Source organism: Saccopteryx leptura, chromosome 2 (assembly GCF_036850995.1).
Source record: "Saccopteryx leptura isolate mSacLep1 chromosome 2, mSacLep1_pri_phased_curated, whole genome shotgun sequence".
NCBI classification, from domain to species: domain Eukaryota; kingdom Metazoa; phylum Chordata; class Mammalia; order Chiroptera; family Emballonuridae; genus Saccopteryx; species Saccopteryx leptura.
The window spans coordinates 134,304,272-134,327,172 of NC_089504.1; the positions used below are offsets into that span (position 1 = coordinate 134,304,272).

Sequence of the window (22,901 nt, forward strand, 5' to 3'; positions counted from 1 at the left end):
AAGTCATGGGAATTTGCCCTAAAAAAAATTAAAGAAAGGCACTTCCTAATGGTTATATCAATATTGAATGATGCATCGCTGTTTTAAAAATTATCCTTCGTAACTTTTTCTCAAAAGGAGGAAATTTTATGTGATTTTTTTTTTCTGCTTCAAATATTTTACTTTGTGATTTCATTCTAGGTTGACTTTACCTTTAGACTATTTGCTTTTTAATATTAAAGTAGCACGCTTTTGTATTTGAATATCATCTCAGCTTTGGCCTGTATGTTTTAGATGAGCATTTGGAAATGAAGTTTATAGATGAAGCAAAGTACTTAATACCCTTCTGTGTGGAACCTCCAAGCAGCTTCTTAGCATGACTCCTCATGTCAACATCACATCCATCAGGCGCGCACCATCGTCTCCATCTTGGTTGTAACCAAATAGCATTTTGTCTGCTTTTGCCATTGTGTGCACTGTGTTCACTGCTGTTGCCCACTGCTTTATAGGTTTCTTTTTTGAAAACTGTGTTTTTATTGTTTTAGCACTGAAAGTTCATCTTCAGTGTTCTCATGACAACTTTCTTGTTGCTTTGAGAGGTGGTAATTAGCTCTCACCCTTATTTTTTTTTTTCTGGAACGACTATTCAGGTACTCATCTTTCAAATTTTCACTAAAAGAAAAATGTGTTTTTAAAAAAAACCAGCTAAGCAAAGCAAATTAATAGCATCTTTACCTTAAAAGATTTCAATCTGAAGAGTCAGATTGTTGCTGCTCGTTACTGTCACACATGTTAACTAAACTGACTTCTGATCTGACATTGTGATATTTTCAGATATTGAAGTACAAAAAATGAAAAAGGCTGTGGAGTCTTTGATGGCAGCAAATGAAGAAAAGGTATCTGGATGAAATTTAAATATTTATTTGGATGTGTTATAGCACCATTTTGATCATTCTATCTTCTTGAGATATTGTGGTTTCAAAGAATATACCCAACACATCCTGACCTGAAGGGCAAGCCTCCTCTTCTTGCCCAAGAGCGCCCGCTGCAGGTGGTCGCGGTTGTTACTGAGGCCGCGCACAGGAATGGAGACCAGCAGCACTGGCTCCACTGAGAAGTCTCTCTCCTCTTTCCAAAATGTTTGAGCTTTCAAGTCAGTTATGTATATTGAGGTGACACATGAGAGGAAAGGTATATAGTACATAGTACATCCTTTCTGTGGTCATTGGAAATTCTGGGCTACTGTACGAACTTCGAGGGTCGGAGCCCATGATGACTTATATTCATGGTCATGTTGACTTCCTTGTCCATATATATCATTTTCTTCATACCCCTGACCTCTTTCACATCTGGGATGGTCTCTGCTCTCCCGAGTGGTGAGAAACCAGCCAAGACAGGCGCAGACACCATGAAATCAGTACGGCCCTCAGCTTTGTTTGAGTCTGATGGCGCAGCGCCACGTCTCGAGGAGTTTGTTCCCTCTGGTTGTTACTCCTCCGTTCCTCCTGCTCAGAGCGGGGATGCAGTTTCCCAACTAAGGAAGTGGGTTCTTCCTGGCTTTCCTGACCAGCCGTCCAGCAGGCAGCAACAGTTGGGTCCAGCTCCCGCCATCTGTCGTCAGTACTTCTCTACCTTCATGTTCCTAAATGAATAGAACAAGGAGGCATTTTCCCAAGAAAAGAGTAATTCCAAGGAAGGAAAAAACAAGCAGTGCCAAAGAACTTTGTCTTGGCCTTTTCCTCCCATCATAAGTTATTTTTTTAAATTCTTGTCTACTCTGTTTTACTTGTTGATTTATTTTTGCCTTTTATTCTCTTCATTTGTTATTTATTCCATGGAAATAAACTCATTGTCTTACCTACCCAACCAGATATATGGAGATTCTTTTTGCTAGTCTTTCCTGCTAGTGAATAAAAATAAATGTCCTTAGCAAGCTGCATACATTGCTTTTATTTGAAAAAGAAAATCACTGAAGTTCATTTTGTTTTAATTTTTCTCCCTCAAAAAGAAATAACAAACAAAATTCCCAATGTTGAATGAGGGCTTCTAGGATGCTCAGAACTCCTCTAGGTGCACCAAGAGTGATGTAACTTCTTGATGGTTTCAGAAGGCTTCAAAGCGAACATATCTGAGCAGATGCTGAGGAATAGCAAGAGCTGTGCATCAGAAAAATGAAGGCTTCCTGGCAAAGGATCCATGAGTGCAACATGTTTCAGAGTCAAGGCTTGAAACAGCCCGGCTCATGCTGGGAAGGTTCTGGAACATGAGATATAGGTGGAGGGGTACATGAGCCTAACAGAAGAGCTGTGATGAATGGTAGGCAGCCTTGTGTGCTAGGCTAATGATCTCGGGTTTTAGGTTATAGGCCTGGGACAGCGACATAATTAAATTGCCACTTTGGAAAGCTAATGCTGGTGGCAAAATGGAGGCAAGAATGAAGGAGGGAGTGTAAAGACAGAACAATGAAGCTGTTAAAATAAGAGCTTCGGTGAGAAATGAAGAGGAGTTGAAATAAGGCAAATGGCAGTGAAGTGTTAAGAAGGGAAATATTTTAGAGAAACTTACAGGTTGACAGAATTATGAGATCTTTGGATTTGAGAGTAAGTTTCTAGTTTGATCAGCCGGGCAAATGACGGTGCTCTCTAAGAGTTAAGGGTGTCTAAGCAGAGGCTGAAGTACTGGGGGCAAATAATGAGCTCCATTTTAGATACATTCAATTGGATGTGTTCATGGGACATCGAAAAGGAGATTTCTCAAAGAAAGTTGACAACAAATCTAAATTTTAGGATTACTGTGTCAATTTCAGGAGAAATATATAATTAGTTGTAGGTTGGTGTAGTTGATGTATCCATTAGTTTTTGCTCCATGACAGATCGCATTTATTATTTCTCATGCTTCTGTGTGTTGGCTAGGTAGCTCTTCTTCTAGTCTGGGCTGGCTTAGCCAGGGGGCTGGTTGGTGTAGGATGATGTGACTCACAAGTTTGGTGATTGACAGACTGGTCTAGGTTGGCCCCAGTTAAGATGTCTCTTCTGTAAATGGTCTCTTATCTCTCAGTAGACTAGGCTATGCTTCTTTACTTAGTGACCTTAGCACAGCAAGAAGGGCAAGCCCCATTTTGCAAATATGTACTTTTCAAGCCTTTGCTTAAACCACATTTGTTATCTTCTTGGCCAAAGTGAATCATGCCCAAAATCAGTGTGGGAGGAGTTCGGGAGCTCGTTTTTATAATCCACCACAGTGAGGGCATGGGAAAAGAGAAAAGGGTAAAGGATAAAATGTTAATGCTCTGTTTTTTATAGTCTGGGTTGAGTAGATAGCAAGAATTATAGAGGTAGAATATCTATCTGGTCAAGGAATTAAGAAATCCAAATAGAAGAAAATAAAGTGGAAAGAAAAGTAAAAGGAAGGAAAGAATGGAGTCAGTCAAATGCTAAATACAGGTCAAATTGGAAAAAGCATAAAAAGTGTTTTCTTGGTTTTTACTAAACAAATCTCTGATGACTATTGAAGCAAGTGATTTGAGAAAGGAAAAGCCAGGTGTGACTAATGACAGCTGATAAAGACAGCAGGTGTCGATCTGTTCTTCAAAACTTGACATACGGTAGAGGATAGTAATTAATATTGATTTGTTTTCCTAAAAATAAGCACTGGAAATTAACAAGACTTTTTTTTGTTTTGTATCTTATTACCTTGTTTTGTTTTTGTTTTTTAAAGATGGCAGCTGAAGGATAGGATCTCTAAATTTAGAGGTACTTTTTCTATGTCTGTGATGTACGTAGGAGAAATATTCTAGATTACCAGTTTTACTAAAGTTTAGAAATATTCTTTGATCATTGTAAATAATTCACGTCTACTTATCTTTGTGTTGCAATTACCTTTACTGTTTCAAAATCATAGTATTAAATATGATTGTTTATTTTATTAATAGGACCGGAAAATAGAAGATCTTCGACAGTGCCTGAACAGGTACAAGAAAATGCAAGATACAGCATTACAAGCCCAGAGTAAAAAAGGTAGTGCAGCTCTAAATGTTTTTCTACTTAACTTGATTTTAAGTGGCGCAGATCTTTTATATTTGGTCCTAATTTTTTTTTAATGGAGCATATCCATCATCCCAAGTGAGATCACTCATTCACTTACTCAACAAGGTTGTTAGGCATCTGTTCTCTGCCTGAGAGCACGTAAAGAGCACACTGCAGATTGGTTGGTTGGGGGGAGCCTCTTGGAGGATTCCAATAGATAGCCTTCCATAGAGGGAGTACAACAGCACACACAAGAACATTTTTTGTGGGGGTAGGGCTGAAGGGTGGTGGAGGGTGTTGTTGGTGTATTTGAAAAGCAAAAGACCAGTGTGACTGGAAGGTAGTGATGGGGGGGGGGGGGGAGAAAGTGAGGAGGGATGGTAAAGGTGAGGACCAGCCAGGACATGCAGGTGAGGAGTTTCACTCTTACTTGGCTCCAAGAAATCCACCAAACGGTCTTAAATCAACAACATGGTATTTGTAACAAATAGATTATAGTGGGAGGGAGTGGTGTTAGAGAGAAGGAAAGCTATTAAAGAGATTCTTGCGGTATTCCAAGTGGAAGGATTTGATGGTACTGACTGAAAATATACTGCTCAAAAAAATTAGGGGATATTTCAAAATGAATATGAAGCTATAAAATATCCCCTAATTTTTGTGAGCAGTATATATTTTGGTGTTAGAATCAGCGTGATGATGTGTTGAATTAGAAAAGGAAAGGGAAGAAGAGGAAAAGAATCAAGAAAGATATCTGACTAAAGCAACTAAGAGGTGGATAATAGTTCCATTTACCAAGAGACAGAGAACCCTGGAGAGGGAACATTGAAATGATTAAGGGGAATTGTGTTCAACTTGGAATGTGTTAAGTTTAAAAAAAAAAAAAGCCTGTAAGACATCTAAATAAAGATAATTGTGCGGTTTGTTGTATTTATTATTATTTTATCTGTAGATTGGCCAATCAGTTGTCCTCAAATGTGGAAAAGCTTTGGGAGTCATTCAAAACAAATAAAAATGTTAAGGACTTGAAAAGCTCTATTATCTGTTAGCAATGCATGAGGATATTTGCTCTAAAAATAAGCATTGGAAATTAATGACTCTTTTGGAAGGTACTGGTGAAACATTCAAATTTTGACATTTTAACTTTTTTATAAGAAAATCTTGCCTTGAACCAGAATTTTTGAAGGAAAAATAAAGAATCTTCTTTTTATCCACAGGGCTTGTCATATATTAAGACTTTCAAAGTGTCTGAATAAGCAGGTATACTTGAATGACCAAAAGTGAAATGTAAATGAAGACTCACTCTTGTCGCCTTTTTACCTTTGTCTTTTCCTAGGCCAAGAGGGTGACTATGAAGATCTGCCCACTTCCAGTTCTATCTCCACTTTGCTGGATGCACAGGGCTTTGGTGAACTGGAGAAAAACCTATCATCTACACCAGTCATGGGATCTCCCAGCCATGACCCGTTAAACACAAGTGGTCTAGAAGAGGTATTTACAGACTCTCAATTTTTCTTCATGTTGAAGAGACTGTCATTGAAAGTTCTAGTGCTATTAACACAAAAGATGTGGTTTGTTGTTGTTTTTTTTCTCAGATTACTGACTTAATTTGTCCTGGCAGTTTCTGTGTCTTACAGGTTTTTATTTGAAGTGTGTGTTTTTTTTCTTTAATAAATAAAAATACCCTGGGCAATGTCAAAATGGCTTCTCTAATTCAGGAAAAACATAATCCCTTGGAAATAGATGTCCTTTTAGTACAAGATTAACATCTACATATTGATATTAATAATAAGTAGGGAATAAAGTAGGAATAAATTGAGATTATTTAAAGAAATGGATTTTAGTCACCTCTGATGGTAACTCTGAAGGATAATGGAATAAAATTTTCCTCTGACTTCTTAGATTTGGGAGAAGCAACTGGAAGGGAATGAAGTCTTAAACTAATTGACTTTTGCTTTCACATCAAATTGCCACCAGTAGTACCTTTTTCCTTTACCCTTTGCACACCACCCCAAGACTCTGTGTCTTGAATGACATTTATTTTGCTGATGAATCTGCTGTTTGGACAAGACTTAGCAGAACATCTGGTCTCTGGCCCACGTGGCAGCAGCTGAAGTGGCACGAAGGTAGGGGCTTGAGTCACCTGAAGGCTGCTCATTCATCTCTCTGATGGTGAGTCTGGCTGTTGGTTGGGACCTCAGTTGAGTCCCTGGCTGGAACCACTGCATGTGACTACTTGGCTCCCTCACGGTATGGTGGCTGGGTTCTGAGGGTGAACATCCCAAGAAGAGGACTAAGCAAATTTGTGTCACCTTTTGTGACATGTCTGAGAAGTCATGTAGCATCTCTTCTGCAGTCACAGTCAATATCACAATGTAAGAACATGTGAGGTGGAATATATTGGTGCATTCACATTTGGAAAATCAATCTGCCCCTCCATTCTCTGGCTACAACCATTTACATCCCTCTCCCCTGCAAAGTAGACCCATTCCCTCTCCAAAGACCCCTTAGTTCATGCTGCTTGGGCATCAGCATCTCAGGAATTTGTCCTCAGATCAGGTTAAGATGTAGGTGAAGGCCCTCAGGTGCATCTTGGGTACAGCTTCATGGGTACCATTCCATTTAATTTTAAGAACCAGGAACTTAAGGGACAAGCTCTCTGTCCCCCCACACCTGACTTGCAGCAGGGGATTGGTGTAACATAACTGCTATAAGTACTCGCACTGAAAAAGAGGGAAAACAGAAGGCACATGAGTGTCTAGTTCACAGCAGTTTCAAAACCCAGCCAGGAACATGGTGCCAGTTCCTTTATCAGGACCCAGTCCTCTGGGCTCCTGGTTCTTCCTTCTGAGTCATCCTTCCTTTTCCACAATAAGGAGGCCATATTTACAGATAGTAGTTTTTTGCAGAAGTGTCCAGTAGGACCAATATTTAATTTTCTCGTTTCTTTCTCTTCTGGTCTAATTTGGTAGAATACTTCAAACATTTAGAATTTCTGAATCAATTTGTTATCCACTCCATTAGACAAAAGGCACAACAAATACCTTCACAATAAGTCCTCCTCTACCTTGGGTTTCCTGTAAGCCTATTGTGGGATATCCCTTTATATTTAGAATTTTAGATATTTTTTAAGAGTTTGGTGAGACACCATCACCTTAAGTCTTTCTGAGGTCTGACAAAGCCACATACATGCCTTCATTTTAAGACTTTTCCTGACAGCACCCTGAAACCATTTTTGCATTTTTTTTTTCATTTTTTCTGAAGCTGGAAACAGGGAGAGACAGTCAGACAGACTCCCGCATGCGCCCGACCGGGATCCACCCAGCACGCCCACCATGGGGCGACGCTCTGCCCACCAGGGGGCAATGCTCTGCCCATCCTGGGCGTCGCCATGTTGCGACCAGAGCCACTCTAGCGCCTGAGGCAGAGGCCACAGAGCCATCCCCAGCGCCCGGGCCATCTTTGCTCCAATGGAGCCTTGGCTGCGGGAGGGGAAGAGAGAGACAGAGAGGAAAGAACGGCGGAGGGGTGGAGAAGCAAATGGGTGCTTCTCTTGTGTGCCCTGGCCGGGAATCAAACCCTGGTCCTCCGCACGCTAGGCCGACGCTCTACCGCTGAGCCAACCGGCCAGGGCCCATTTTTGCATTTTAATGTAATGTGCTTTCTGGAAAGAGTAGCAATGGCAGTTTGATTGATTGATTTTATTTTATTTTTTTTTTTTTGATGACAGAGACAGAGAGAGGGACAGATAGGGGCAGACAGGCAGGAAGAGCAAGAGATTTTGAGAAGCATCAATTCTTATTTGTGGCACCTTAGTTGCTCATTGATTGCTTTCTCATATGTGCCTTGACTGGGGGCTCCAGCAGACCGAGTGACCCCTTGCTCAAGCCAGCGACCTTGGGCTCAAGCTAGCAACCTTTGGGCTCAAGTCAGTGACCATGGGGTCATGACTATGATTCCATGCTCAAGCCAGTGACCCTGCGCTCAAGCCAGATAAGGCTGTGCTTAAGCCGACGATCTCAGGTTTTGAACCTGGGTCCTCTGTGTCCCAGGCCAAGGCTCTATCCACTGTGCCACTGCCTGGTCAGGCAATAGTTTTATTTCTGAACAAAACAATCTTGGTTCCCTTATATCTAACCGTTTCTTCAGTCATCTCTCTGCTAACATTTTACCATCATTAATGAGAAAAAACCACAGAGCATCCTGACTTTTTTTATTTCTGTTGCTGAAAAGTACATAATGAGAAAATGAAATTTGAATTGAATGAAAGTGAATTTGAAAGAAAAACAATTAATATTTCTCTCTTAAATATAAGAGAGTGCTAAAATATGTCATTAAGTAGGAATTAGTATGGAGGGTCGTGGTGAAAAGGTACCGATTTCTTGTTATAAGGTAACTGTTGAGGATGTCATATACAACCAGATGACCGTAATTAACACTGTGTGCAGTATATTTGAAAGTTGCTGAGAGAATATGTCCTAAAAGTTTTCATCAATATTTTTCTTCCCTTTTTTAAGTCTCTGAGAGGATGGACATTCATTAAACTTACTGTGGTTATCATTTCACAATGTAAGTCAGTCAGGTTGTTGTGCTGTAAACCCAAAACTTTTATGCAGTGCTGTCAATTATACATCAATAAAATTGAAAATAAGGAAGTAGTTAAGAAATAAGAAATATTTTAGAGGGAAAAATCCCCTGGGTGTTAAATATATCTATTTATAATGAAGGGAAAAGTTACATTTGACTGCCATCGAGGGTGCTGCCTTTATAGACAGAGGCTGCCGTTACATGTAGGATGGACCCAGATGATATCATAGCCTTAAAAAAAGTCTTTGGTAGATGTATTTTAGTTTTAATGACAGATATTGCCTGACCGGGCGGTGGCACAGTGGATAGAGCATCGGACTGGGATGTGGAAGACTCAGCTTGAGTCAGGTCGCCAGCTTGAGTGAGGGCTCATCTGGTTTGAGCAAAAGCTCACCAGCTTGGACCCAAGGTCGCTGGCTCGAGCAAGGGGTTACTCGGTCTGCTGAAGGCCTGCAGTCAAGGCAAGTATGAGAAAGTAATCAATGAACAACTAAGGTGTTGCAATGTGCAACGAGAAACTAATGATTGATGCTTCTCATCTCTCCGTTCCTGTCTGTCTGTCCCTGTCTATCCCTCTCTCTGACTCTCTCTCTGTCTCTGTAAAAAATAATAATAAAAAATTACAGATATTAGTTTGGAACAAGAATGATTTGATGAGAATTGAGGGTATTCAGCCACATTTTTAAAAATTTTTATTTAGACAATTATATTTAATAGGGTAACATTGGTCAACTAGAGTACATAGATATTGGGCAAATATCTCCACATCATTTGGACAGTGGATTATGCTGTATACCCATCACACAAAGTCAGATCATCCCCCATCACCTTATATTTGTCCCTCTTTATGTCCCTCCCCCTCCCCCTCCCCCTCTTCCCCTTCCTCCCTTTTCCTGGTAACCACTGCATTCCTATGTCCATGAGTCTCAGTTTTGTGTCCCACACAAATGTATGAAATCATACAGTTCTTAGCTTTCTCTGATTTACTTATTTCACTCAGTGTAATGTCAAGGTCCATTCATGTTGTCATAAATGATACTATGTCATCATTTCTTAGGGCTAAGTAGTATTCCATTGTATGTACAATACGTATCACATCTTCTTTATCCAATCCTCTATTGAAGGGCACTTTGCTTGTTTCCATGTCTTGGCCACTGTGAATAATGCTGTGATGAACATGGTGGTTCAGCCACATTTTTAAAGAAAGGCTGGGAGGGAGATTTGAGTTTGGATATAAAGCTCTAAAGTATAAAAGGAAAACAAGAAAATCAGTCTGCTAGTGGAGCTGTTTTTTTTCTTCTTCTCATGATTAGGAACTCAAGGAGATAATGAACTTCAGGAAGCAGGGACAATGGCTAAATAAGCTGCCCAGGATAAATCATAAAGATTCACACTGAAAAATAAATGATGGTGAAATAATCTCCTATTTTATAATATGACTTATTAAAGTCGACACTAAATTCGACTGAGTAAATATAAAAATCTTGCTGACTTTGCTCAGCAGTTCATGAATCCAGCAGCATCCAGTCTAGGAGATAGAAAGGTCCAAGAAGCTGTACAGAGTGAAGGCTTTTGTAGAAGGGGGCAGGAACAGGGCAGTCATACTTGGCATTTGCTGATCTGTTTAAAGCAGGGTCACTTTCCTTACGTGGAGCAAAGGGAAGTCGGAACCTCGTTAGGTAACTTTTGGGAGCGAGCACACATGGCTTGGTTGGCCCAGGCTTTGCTTTTCTGGTAGCACTGAGTGTAGAAATTTAGTTAAGTTCAAGTTTGCTAATGTCGGGCTAGCATGAGCTATCCCATCTTGGGCCCGGCACAATCTGGTTACTTTAACAGCTTTCATATCTCATAACCTTTTGTAGTGTCAAAGGATGAGACCACCACCCAGTAATTGCAACAAAAATCACAAAGTTGAATTTATTGCTTATTTAAGGAAGTGAACTTTGTTGGTCAAGGACATTCTCTCCAAGCTGATCATATATAGGGTTTTTAGGATATTTGGAGCTCAGGCACTGGTGGACTTTCAGAGGCAGGAGTGAGTTGACAGCAGCCATTCGTGGTGAGGAAGGTGAGACTGTGGTTGGCTGGGTGGTCTTCAGAAGTGTATTTGCTGCTGTGAGTCCCTACCTGACTGGCTGGCTTCCAGGAGTAGAACGGGAATCTGTTGACTGGCAGGAGTGAGTCAACTCACTGAGGCGAGTTTTGTTCATTTTTTAACTGGGAATATTTTTTTAAGTGTGCCAGTGATTTTTCATGATATGTCCTACAATCTAACTGCTCTGTGTTTGTCAGAAATTATTGAAAACCAGAGTCTACAAATTCTTTCACAGAGTCCATCCTTAGGATACACAGACATTTGTCTGGGAAAATGTATTAATTAATGTATTTTTGTTGTTGTTGCTATAATATTGTTACTATTAAGTGAAGTGTTTTAATTGGTATAGCCACAGAATACATTATTGGTTGTTTTAATTGCACTTTTCATCAGTCCTGTTCATTGAAGTTCGTCAGTTTGTTCACCATAGAATAATAATGAACTGTTTTTTTTTTGTTTTTTTTTGTTTTTTTTCTTTTTTCATTTTTCTGAAGTTTGGAACCAGGGAGAGACAGTCAGACAGACTCCCGCATGCGCCCGACCGGGATCCACCCGGCACGCCCACCAGGGGCGACGCTCTGCCCACCAGGGGGTGATGCTCTGCCCATCCTGGGCGTCGCCATGTTGCGACCAGAGCCACTCTAGCGCCTGAGGCATAGGCCACAGAGCCATCCCCAGCGCCCGGGCCATCTCTGCTCCAATGGAGCCTTGGCTGCGGGAGGGGAAGAGAGAGACAGAGAGGAAAGCGCGGCGGAGGGGTGGAGAAGCAAATGGGCGCTTCTCCTGTGTGCCCTGGCCGGGAATCGAACCCGGGTCCTCCGCACGCTAGGCCGACGCTCTACCACTGAGCCAACCGGCCAGGGCCATAATGAACTGTTTTGATCAACATTCTATTTTAGACTAGTGGTAGAGACTAAAGTGAAAATAGTGCTTTGTTCACAAAGCATTTTTACCCAAATCTCTTCATAAATCATCGCAAGCCTGTAATGTAACATTGTCGTTCTCATTTTACAGAGAATGACAGAGAATTACAGAGGAAACTGATGTTTTTAAGTGACATGTAGTTAAGTGACATGCCTTAGGCAAGTGTGTCAGAGCCAAGATCTCAACCAGGGCTTAAAGTTGTTAGGATTTACTGTTAACTTGCTTAATAGTATTTATTACATATTACTCACAATATTCTGTGTCTTATTTAGAACCAAGTTCAAAAGTACCTTTCTCCAAAATGATTTCTCTTATTAAAACTTCTAGATATTTATATCCTGAATTTTTGTTACTCTGTGGCTTGTGTTTTGTTTGATTTTTGACTTTTTATTGTGATATTACAGTTCCATACCAGCATCTTGCAAGTTTCAACTCCTTCATTATTATCAGCGTCTACAGGCTTGGAAACTTCTGAAAAAGCAAAATTGCCTCCTAAACCAGAGACTTCAGTTGAGGAGAAGTATGTAATGTATGTCCTAACATCGCAATATAAATGTTTAGAAAAATAGATTAACCAAAAAGCATGGGTGCATTGCATTTATCTACAGACACGTTTTTTTTTCTCAGAAAAGCAAGTAACTGCTAGACATGTGCCAGTGAACCTGCAATCCGTTTTGTATTATTGAAATGAAAGGTGTGAACCAGAAGTAATTGGAGATGGGGCTGAGGAGATGTGGTGGTCAGGTCAGAGAGGGGTTCTAGGGAACTTGGATTTTGTATCCTAGGTCATGGGCGGCCTTCAAAGGGCGGCAAGCAGAACAGCAACAGTCCCGTGCCAGAGGCTGTTTGGACAATGGCTATGAGGGAGATAGGACAGGGATCCAATAGTTTTTGCGTTGGCAGATAGGATTTTGGGAAAACATATTCCCGAATGAATTGCCTAATCTTACAGTCAGACAAAATAAAATAGACGATCTAAAAAAGAGAAAGAAATAGCTTTCCGTGTACAAGTTTTTTCTTTTTGTCAATTCTCTTCACTTAGAATATATATGGTGTTTTCTTCATGAAGTTCATAAATACATTTTTTTTAATTTTAGCGATGGCAAAATAATCCTTGGTGCTGACATTGAAACCGAGCTGTGTGATAGTCTTTCGTAAGTTACAATTTATTGAATTTAAAAAATATGATTCGTACTTGGAAGAGAGGAAGTTTCTCTTACACTACCAATGACAGTGTCGTGTGTGAATGACATGAAGCCTGCATTAGTGAGTGTAGCTGTAATGATTGAGGGGGGTGTGGGTGGGTTTAGAATTTAACAAAGAAATACTTACTTGTTTATTAGTGTCATGTGCTACGTTTCTGGATCGTTAACCTTCTTCACCAGTTTTCGCCTGAAGTTCAGTGCTTGTAATTTTATTTTTGTGCTGACATTTCAAATCTTGCAGAAAAGAATCACAGGGAAGGGCGTGATGGCTGGGAAGGCTGCAGCGGTCTCCTGTACTTTCAGATTGATAAGCTGAACTAATAGCTGTGTTTATCCAAGTTAGAGTCTGGATTAAATTAGGAGAATCCATTTTCCGAGCAGTTTTCAAAGATGATATTCTTTTTCACCATTATTTTTTACTTTATTTGGTAATAGACACTTCTGGCAACTTATTTACACATAAATACCTGAGACATGCCTTTTAAAAGTTTGTATATTTATATTATTTTATTTGCAATGGTATTACTTTTTTCTCTCTCTCTTTAAACTGGTCATGTATTCCTAACTTTAATGTTGAGTAAGTCTAGCTCTATAAAACTGAATGCTGATTATGTGGACGAGAACGTCTCTGGATAGTTACAGTGTCTCTTGCCTTCACTGGGATAGCAGAATTGTCTGGACAGCACTAGGGATTCCTCTGTTATGCTTTGATCAGAATTACAAAGTGAATACTCTGTCAGACTCAGAAAATTGATTCCTTTGTGAATTGAAAAGTAAAATTTTCACCCTGCCCAGTTGGGGTAGCTCAGTTGGTTAGAGCAGCGTTGGGAGTGTGGAGGTTGCCGGTTTGATCCCTGGCCAGGGCACATACAGGAACAGATGGATGTTCCTGTTATGTGCGCTCTCTCCTCTCTCTCTCTCTCTCTCTTTCCTCTCTCTAAAATAAAAAAAATTTTAAAGGTAAGATTTTCACCCTCTACTTTAATTAGAAGGATTATATATAAATAGTATGTGAGTACTTAAAAAGTTCCCGACGTAAATGTATACATGCAAAGGATCTAGCACTAGGCCATGAAAAACATTGGTTTAAGTTTTCAAATATTGACAACACAAGGATAGTCCTAAGTGTTTTTCCAGCTACTCAAACATGTGCAGGACATTTAGAGTTATTGGCAGGACAGTGAACCACCCCTGCTTTTAAAAGAGCTAAATGTTATAATTTACTTAAGCACATAAGTGAGTGCCTGAATCCAGACTTTCTTTTATTACCAGGATTCAACCCACACACAATTTTAGCTTTTTTCCAAGATATTCTACTTAAAAACAGTGGCACCAGAGCTACTTATTATTGCTTCTAACGATTATTGTTGTTATTTTTAGAACTTCAAGTCTGCAGAAGTCTAGCAGCCTGGGCAATCTGAAGAAAGAGTCATCAGATGGGGTTGGTTCTATGTTTTTTCTGTCTGTTACCCTGAGAAGAAAATGTTTAGGGATCTTCATCTTTTCCCATTTTGCAAATAAAGGTCTCAAGAAGAGCTTGTGGTTTCTCTAACGGAAAATTGTTAGATACCATGGCTAAGGATAAATATCAAGAGGTGTGACAGGAAGGACTGAAAGTAGTACATAAAACCAAAAATCGAGACTTTAATAATAAATCATTTTCGGAAATAAGTGAAACTGAGATTTTGTAGCTGGGCTAGCTATGTAAATATATTTTAATTTGTGGAATTATATATAACAGATTTTAGATATATAAAGGATTCCTTTAACAACCTTAACTATTGTTATTTTGAACAGGAAAAGGAGTCGATTCAGAAGCCTTCAGAGGTAATTTTTATGTCCAGATCACAATGTAAAAATGTTTTAGACTACTAATGCATACTATGGCTTAAATGCCTCCAATAAACCAAAACTCTCAGAAACATGCTTAATGAAAGAAGCCAGACACAAAAGATCACATATGATTCCATTTATATGAGATACCCAGAATAGATAAATTCACAGAGACAGCACGTCGATTTTCCAGGAGTGGAGGAGAGTGGAATGGGGAGAAACTGCTTACTGGGGAAGGGGTTTTCCTTTAGAACGATGGGGGAGTTTTGGAACTAGACAGGGTTGTTGTTTGCACAATGTTGTGAATGTACTAAATGCCACTGGATTGTTTACTTTAGACAGTCACTTTTATGTTATATGGATTTTACCTCGGTAAGTTATTAGAAAAACGAAAAGAAAATGCCAAACTCTCAGTCATGCAGTTTAACGTTTGTAGAGATTATAACTGGGTTTCCTCAGACCACACAGAAAGCCCTTCCTCAGGGTTTTATTTTACACAACCACTGTCCATCAACAGCAAACATTTTGCTCTTTTCAAGACATCATTGACATGGGCTGTGGTTCTTCTTTCCTCTGATTTTCGATCATTAACCTTGTAAAGGTTACTGTCTGGTAAACAGGCTACTTCTGATGCAATCTCTTGACTGTTGGCTCTCAGTGCCTTGAGTCATAATGTAGGTATAACTGACGAAGTACAGACAGTGGACACAGCTGTAATTAAAGTCATCCTCTGTTCCTTTTGCCTTGCCAATTCAATAGTTGAGTGATTTTGACATCTGTGTTAAGATATAGATATTAGTGCCAGTTACTACGAGCAGTAGATATGGAGAGAAAAAAGAACCAACCACTTTAACAGCCTGTATCAACTCGCCCTTCTCTTCACCTCTGCAAAGAAGAGGAACAGAGGGCGAGAGAAGTTAGAGAAATGAAAACAAACAAAGCATGGTTGTATAATACTGAAGTAATATAGCAGACCATGTTACTATACTGTAATTGCCAATTCACATATGTAACCAGAAAGCACAAAAAATAAGCAATATTGAAAAGCATAATTTAATGCAATTGAAATTCTTAATAAAGACCTTATAATATTGAAGAAATCTGAAGTAGCTTCTGAATCAACCAAGAAATACTGAATTATTAGAGTTTCATTTTAGTTAAATGTATCTGAATGTATCACAGTTTTTGAAAATTGTTAATCCAGATATGGATTAAAATAAAATATTTTATTTTTTTAAAATAAAACTCTTAGGCAAGATATGAATATATGCCAGAATCCCATTTCAAAAATATTTTTTAAAGGGTTGTTGATTATGCCTTCATTTTATTATTCTTTGAGAAGAGTATTTAAAATACTGGGAATATAATCTTTTTTCACTGCCTGGTTAGAGGCTTAGGACTAATGCCTGCTTTGTAGAATAATTATGTTATATTGGGCTTCTCTTCATGTAGTTACATCATAAAGAATGTAAACTGTATTTTAGCCAACTGTGTCATAATTGTTGGAAAAGTTAAGAAGTCCTTTGCTATCCTAGTTTCTTTGTCTCCATGTATTTTGGGGGGATTGAGGCAAATAATATTTGAGAATTTCTGTATCTCTTCTAATACTTAAAGTCGCTAAGATTTAAATGCATGGTTTATAGGTTAGTGACAAACGTGTGTTTGTTGTTTCTTAAGTAGCTTTCAATATTGACTTTCTGAGCTTCTCATGTGGCACTTGATATCCCTAATCAATTTAGTAGTTTTGTTAGTCTTTTAATAAAATCATGTGTGTAATGTACTTAGCATCACGCCTGGCATGTACTAATAATTGTGTGCATTGGTGCGGTTCATTTGTCTTTACTTCCCTGTCAGGATAAAGCTCCGGTGGACAGCAGCCCACTTGGGAGCCTCCCTCCCAAAGCTCCAGGACATGGGGCGTCCATGGATGATAACCCCTTTGGCACGCGAAAAGGCAGATCTTCCTTTGGTCGTGGCTTTTTTAAAATAAAAAGTAACAAGAGGACAGCAAGTGCCCCAAACTTGGGTACGTATAGCCAAATGCCTTTGCCTGGATTCCATCAGAACAAGGAAGGGATCAGTCTCTTCCCTTCCCTTATTCATCTATTTATACATTTCTCTATCTCAGAAATGGAGGCGAGCGCCTTAGGGAGAAAATTAGCAAGAAATATAATATACTTTCGTGTACTTAATCCAGTGGTATGAAGGTAGCTCTGTGTAGACTCTCACCCTGCTCTCTGTTCTGGGGTGTCACCAGAAGAAAGACCTGAAACCATGATTCTTTCCTGTGACTTTATTATAAACAGCTTCCCATCTGTTTTCCAAGTGGGTAACTTAACCCCATGTTGATACTACTAATGGAGTCTGCGTGTAACACCGGAAGCCCAGTGTGGTGTTTGCCTTCCCTTCCACTGTGTGTATTTTGGGTGTAGGAGTCTGATCTCTGTTTCATTTTGTCATCCCTCTGCGTTCTCTCCATTGGGCTGCGTGTGATTGTGTGCGTTGTTGGGATATCTGAAGACCGTAACCGAAGTGCCAGTGCACCCACCTTAGGTACCGTACCCCTGCATGCACTTTGGCCAGCACTGCACTCCATACCGAGCTAATCCCTGCTCTTGGCATCTGTGATCTCTAGAAGGCGAGCTGGCAGCAATTTAAAAAAAAAATTGTTCTCCAGAGTCTTCTTTCCACCTTCTGTTAAAAAGGACTCTCTGTAGAGCCTTGGCTTCCAAGCTGAAATGCTGTTTTAAGCAATGCTGACGACACTTTGCGAGTAGCTGGGGGATCCGGAAGTGCACAGTATCCCCCGGAGTGCCGGGCAGGTGTCCTGCACTGTAAATCCCAGCTTTCACTGTAAAGCACAATTCCTATCACTAACCACAGGTCCTTGCAGTTCCTTCTCCACATTTCCACTTTCCCCAGCCTCCGAAAAGAAATGCTTTTAGCCTAATAGAGGTCTGTAGAAGACATTGAAAATGGTTTTTTAGACTTACTTCTCTTAAGGGAGCATCCCTCTGACATTTTATTGCTTTGAAGTTAGAAGTAACATTTAGTGATGACACAGGTAACCTTAGGTGTTATTTGAGGAGTTGTCCCTGAAGTAATTTTAGGAGGTGGAAGCTCAGTTTTCCTCTTTAAAGGATGGAGTATGAAGGGAAACGGTCCTCAAAGTAAAAACGAGATGCTTTTAAAATGAGGGTGGGCTAGGCAACGTTTCACAGGCACCAATACCCATCACGGCTGTAGGGTTTGAATGCAAAGGTTCCTGTGGGTCTCACCAACAGGTTCTATTACCTTGTATAGATACCCACTTACCTGTTCACGTGAGTCATCAAAGGTGACTCCACTCTCTTTGTAGCCTTACATGTCTAAAGTGAACACTGGGTGAATAAAACGAACTGATTCAGTCAGACAACTATTTTCAAATGTTTTATCTTTCTTAGAAGGAAGATATTGTCGATGCTATGAGGCAAGTGCTGCTTATTATAACCTATAACCACAGCTCCGCTTCATAGAAAAACCAACCTCTGCAACCTTTATATCTTTCTAAGCCACTGCTCCTGTGATTTTTGGACAACTGTTACTTTTCTCTATAAAAGTGTAAAATCTCACATTGAAGAAACAGTAGCCCTTGTGTTTGCTAGTGTGAGATCACCCTTTAAGGAACAGCTAAAAGAACTAAAATAGTTATTGCCTGGAGATCTGGGAGTAGCAAATTTGGACGTTATTTTTGGTAAGACAGAATCGGCAGGCACTAATTTTATAGCAAAAGAAAAATGTGTTGATATTTAGTTCATTCTTCTTCCAGTGCCTAGGATATAATAGGTTACAAACAGAAATAAGTTTCTTGACTGAAGAATTGTCAGAACTTGGTAACTGATTTGAAATAAGTGCCAAAGGTGAGAAAAGAATGAAAAGAAAATGACAAAGAGTGGAACTGGAGTGCAAGGAGCATATTAATGAATAATAATAATATTAAATAAGGGCAGTAAGAGAAGACTCGGGAAAATTGAACGGAAAATTCGCTGAGTCCAAGATGTCCCTGGCACAGTGCAAATTGGGAATATAGACAGCATTCAGGTACTGAGGCTCGGGAGAAAGATGAGGCCCAGCGATTTTGATGCCAACTGTTTATTATTGAGTGAAGCCATTATTTGTGCTGAGCACAGAGTGGGTGAGCTTTTCAAGAGATCCTGCAGAGGGAACTTAGAATCTTGGAGTGGAGTAGAGTGGAGGAGCAAGAGAAAACAGGGTCCTAGAGCAAAGAAGGAACTATCAGATGACAGGTCTAGGAGAGTGTCATGATGAGAAGCTAAAGGAGATGATGGCTGATGGATATAGGAAATAGTCAAGAGTACCAAATGGTACAACAAGATTGAGAATAGTTTCATTAAACCATTCAAGGAAAGAATATGACAATTCTGTCACATCTTTGATTCTCAAAGGGATTGTAATTTTTAAGTTAATTGACTTTATACACAAGTGATGTAGAGCAGAACATATATTTGTGTACTATTTTTAATATTTGCAGGGTGGTCTTTGTAAATCACTGGTTTATAGACCAGTAGAAGATTCTTACCAGTTGTTGAAGCCAAGAAAGTTAACATCTAGTCATGCTCACTTAATATATGAAAATTCATTGAATTGCCTGACCTGTGGTGGCGCAGTGGATAAAGCGTCGACCTGGAAATGCTGAGGTTGCCAGTTTGAAACCCTGGGCTTGCCTGGTCAAGGCACATATGGGAGTTGATGCTTCCAGCTCCAACCCCCTTCTCTCTCTCTGTCTCTCTCTCCTCTCTCTGTCTCTCTCTCCCCCTCTCTCTCCTCTCTAAAAATGAATAAATAAAATAAAATAAAATAAAAAGAAAATTCATTGAATTTGTATTCTCTTCTTGGAATAGCTGACACAGAAAAGGAGACAGCCGAGCATCTAGACCTGGCTGGTGTATCATCTCGTCCAAAAGCTTCACAGGGGAGCAGTCCCTTCCAGATGTCTCCATCATCTCCAGATTCCAAAAAGAAATCCAGAGGCATCATGAAACTTTTTGGAAAGTGAGTAACAGAGAGAGCAAGTGGAATGAGCTTTGTCTTATAGGGCATTCAAAAATTGGAATAAGTGGAAAATTGGCTGAAAATGGATATGAATTCGTAAAGCTTTTGTGTTCCTCTTCTGGAAGGAAGATTGTGATTTGGGATTTATTAACTCATTGAGTCTCAAAGTTTAAATCCAAATGTCTGTTCTAATGACATACAAAGAGTCACTCAAATGTATGCACCAGTTAAAAATGGTCTGATTAACTTTAAAGTCTCAGGCTTCTTAAGGTCTAATGCCAGGCAATGTGTGTTGTATCTTCTCTTCAGACTTAGGAGAAGTCAGTCGACTACATTCAACCCAGATGACATGTCTGAAACTGAATTCAAAAGAGGAGGGACGAGGGCAACTGCTGGGCCCCGACTTGGTTGGTCTCGAGATTTGGGACAATCGAATAGGTAAGAATAGCCAAACTAATGGACTTTTCTATCTCACGGGGCCTCGTGAGCACCTGCAGTATTAGTATTGTCCCCAGGTTGCACAATTGAATCCATTGCTTACTGCCATACTTAGTGGAAGGAGCCACCATCTTCTGAGCAGTGTAATTTGAAAACAGTTGCCAAACATCTGTACAGAAGATGTGGGCTATGTGAGCCAAGTGAAGAGCTACAGCTATAGTGTCCACAACATCTGTACTAGAATGATGATTGGATTTACATTTTCAAAGAAAATAATTATAAGTGTTCTAATGCACATCCTTGCAAAGATGGGACAGTATAGATTCTAGAGGCATACTGCTTAGATCGGATTTCTGGCCTTAACCTTAACTTATTATAAACTGGACTACTTGAGCAACGACTTTCATGCTCTGTGCCTGTTTCTCATAGTGTTTATTGGTGCCCACCCCAAAAAGTGGTTGTGAAGATGAAATAAATGAATTTATATATGCTAAGTATCTGACAAATAGTAACTGTTCAATAAATATTAATGACTAATAGAGTCTGTGGAAGCACATAAAGGCATAAATTCTAGAGAAATCTTAAATTTATTAGGTCTATGTAACGTTTTGTTTGTTACAGCTCTAAGAACTTTGCCAACACCCTTCTCACAGTTCAGGGCTGGTCTGGAACTACTACACTGACCTACTGAGTATAAAAAGGGTGGGGCTGGCAAACATAGCACGAATCATTGGTACTAAATCTTTTTAAAGTGATAGTGGGCTAGCAACCTTTTAAAACGTGGCCCCTCCCATTCAGGTGGAAGGCTGAGTTTCATCAATGAGGAAACTCTGTAGTCTTCTTCAAACACTGAAGACTCTAATTTGCCATATGTTCTCTTTGTACACAGTAGAGGACCTCTTTGTGCTGATTAAAAAGAAAAGACTTATCACCACACCCCCCCCCCCCCCAATAGGAATAATATTTGTGTGTCAAAGTGAGAAAACACAGAATTTACTTTGGTTATACTTTCTTATACTCAGTGGTGGCATATTGCCCTCTTTTCATTGATTACCATCTGGAGAGAAACTGTAATTCTTCCAAACTTAATTCAACTTTGACTTGAGTTTCTTTTAATCTGACCTAGTGTTTTTTGTTTGGGAATTGAGTCTTCAAACAATATTGGTTGAAACTAGTGTAATGACTTGACTTGCTGGTTCAACTTAGTCTTCTATAGAACATGTTTTTGCTAAATCACATTGAATCTTTTGTGGTTTCATGTGAAATGAAGACTGTGGTCTTACAAGGTCACTTTCAACTCCAGTACCACTTCCTCTTCCAAATATGTACTGATAATTAAGCTTTTCACGGTCAAATGTGTATCACCAGGAAATTCCTATATCTATTGAATCTATAGTTGTTCATGCTTGATGATAAGCCACAGGACTGGCTTTGAGTTGTTTTTCATGCGGTTGTTCATTTTTCTATAGTGACTTGGATATGCCATTTGCCAAATGGACCAAGGAGCAAGTTTGCAATTGGCTTGTGGAACAGGGCTTGGGGTCCTACCTGAATCCTGGCAAGCACTGGATTGCATCTGGCCAAACGCTATTGCAGGCTTCTCAGCAAGATCTAGAGAAGGTGACTGCTTCTTTATTTTGTTTACATAATGAGATCTGACATATACGGAATATGAATGTAGGATTGTTTTCTACTCTTTATAAAGGGGCCGGGGGTGGGGGGAGCCAGTGAGTACTCTTGAAAATGTCTGAGTTTCCTGCTTCCTGTTTATTTCAAGAAGCAAAAACAAAGGACCTCGTTGTAATGATTCCTTATGAAACACTTAAGCCACTGGGCATTTTAATAAAAACTAATTGTATAGCTGTAATAATAAAGCTTAAGCTCATATTTCTCAAAATTGCTTTGTGGCTTTATCATTAGCCCATCTCCCCAATGTAATATATGCAATTCAGCTTCACTTTGTAAAAGGAAAAAAAAAGAAAGCCCTACACTTTGTGTTCCATTTTTTAAAACATTTCTTCCCAATTATTTAACATTTTTCACAAAATAAGAGCAGAATTCCTATTATGCGTCCTGCAGGTCCCATCTTGTGAAGGAAAGAGCCTTCTGGAGAGAACACCTCACAGGCCCCTACACTAACTGCAGTGGCCTTGGCTTTCCAGGGGCCTTTTGTTCAGCAGCGTTTGACTAGCCCGCCTCAGTCTTCTGATCGAATGCAACTGTTGGCTCTTTGATGCTAGCCTCATTTTGGAGGAATGTTCATCCTTTGCCAGTGGCATCCAGCCCGTATTGACAGAATAGTAAAGCCAGTGTGTCTGTTTATTATTTCAGGAACTTGGAATCAAGCATCCACTGCATCGAAAGAAACTCCAGCTGGCACTACAGGCCCTGGGGTCTGAGGAGGAAACCAACCACGGAAAGCTGGATTTCAACTGGGTCACTAGTAAGAGGCTTTACATTCTTAAATTCATAAATAAGTAAGGAAGTAAATAAACAAATAACGCTTCTTTTTTCTTTCTATTTAATCACAAGAACGGGTTTCCTGTGACACGTTAACGACAAAGATTTCTCTCCTTTAGGGTGGTTGGACGACATTGGTCTCCCCCAGTACAAGACTCAGTTTGATGAAGGACGGGTGGATGGTCGAATGCTCCATTACATGACTGTTGTGAGTGGTTCACTCCTGGGGATTGGGGGGTAAAATTGTTCTTCTCAGAAAAACACAGGCACAGAGTAAGCAAAATAACAGTGTTTTCACAGTGATTC

At 39.8% G+C, this 22,901-nt stretch overlaps 1 protein-coding gene across 10 annotated transcripts in view; it reads left to right on the top strand.

The window, feature by feature from the left end:
• PPFIBP1 (PPFIA binding protein 1) overlaps nucleotides 1-22,901 on the top strand; it is a 208,770-nt gene that overhangs the window by 176,462 nt on the left and 9,407 nt on the right. For 6 of the 10 annotated variants that reach the window (XM_066368859.1, XM_066368864.1, XM_066368865.1 and 3 more), the window contains 14 exons: nucleotides 814-875; nucleotides 3,911-3,995; nucleotides 5,338-5,492; nucleotides 12,012-12,127; nucleotides 12,705-12,761; nucleotides 14,193-14,253; nucleotides 14,610-14,639; nucleotides 16,500-16,671; nucleotides 17,166-17,198; nucleotides 19,547-19,697; nucleotides 20,007-20,135; nucleotides 21,605-21,755; nucleotides 22,467-22,578; nucleotides 22,715-22,803. In XM_066368859.1, the coding sequence (XP_066224956.1) occupies nucleotides 814-875; nucleotides 3,911-3,995; nucleotides 5,338-5,492; nucleotides 12,012-12,127; nucleotides 12,705-12,761; nucleotides 14,193-14,253; nucleotides 14,610-14,639; nucleotides 16,500-16,671; nucleotides 17,166-17,198; nucleotides 19,547-19,697; nucleotides 20,007-20,135; nucleotides 21,605-21,755; nucleotides 22,467-22,578; nucleotides 22,715-22,803 (1,403 nt within the window). The remainder of the gene's footprint in view (nucleotides 1-813; nucleotides 876-3,910; nucleotides 3,996-5,337; nucleotides 5,493-12,011; nucleotides 12,128-12,704; nucleotides 12,762-14,192; nucleotides 14,254-14,609; nucleotides 14,640-16,499; nucleotides 16,672-17,165; nucleotides 17,199-19,546; nucleotides 19,698-20,006; nucleotides 20,136-21,604; nucleotides 21,756-22,466; nucleotides 22,579-22,714; nucleotides 22,804-22,901) is intronic. The other 4 variants (XM_066368863.1, XM_066368868.1, XM_066368869.1 and 1 more) reach the window with 2 other exon arrangements.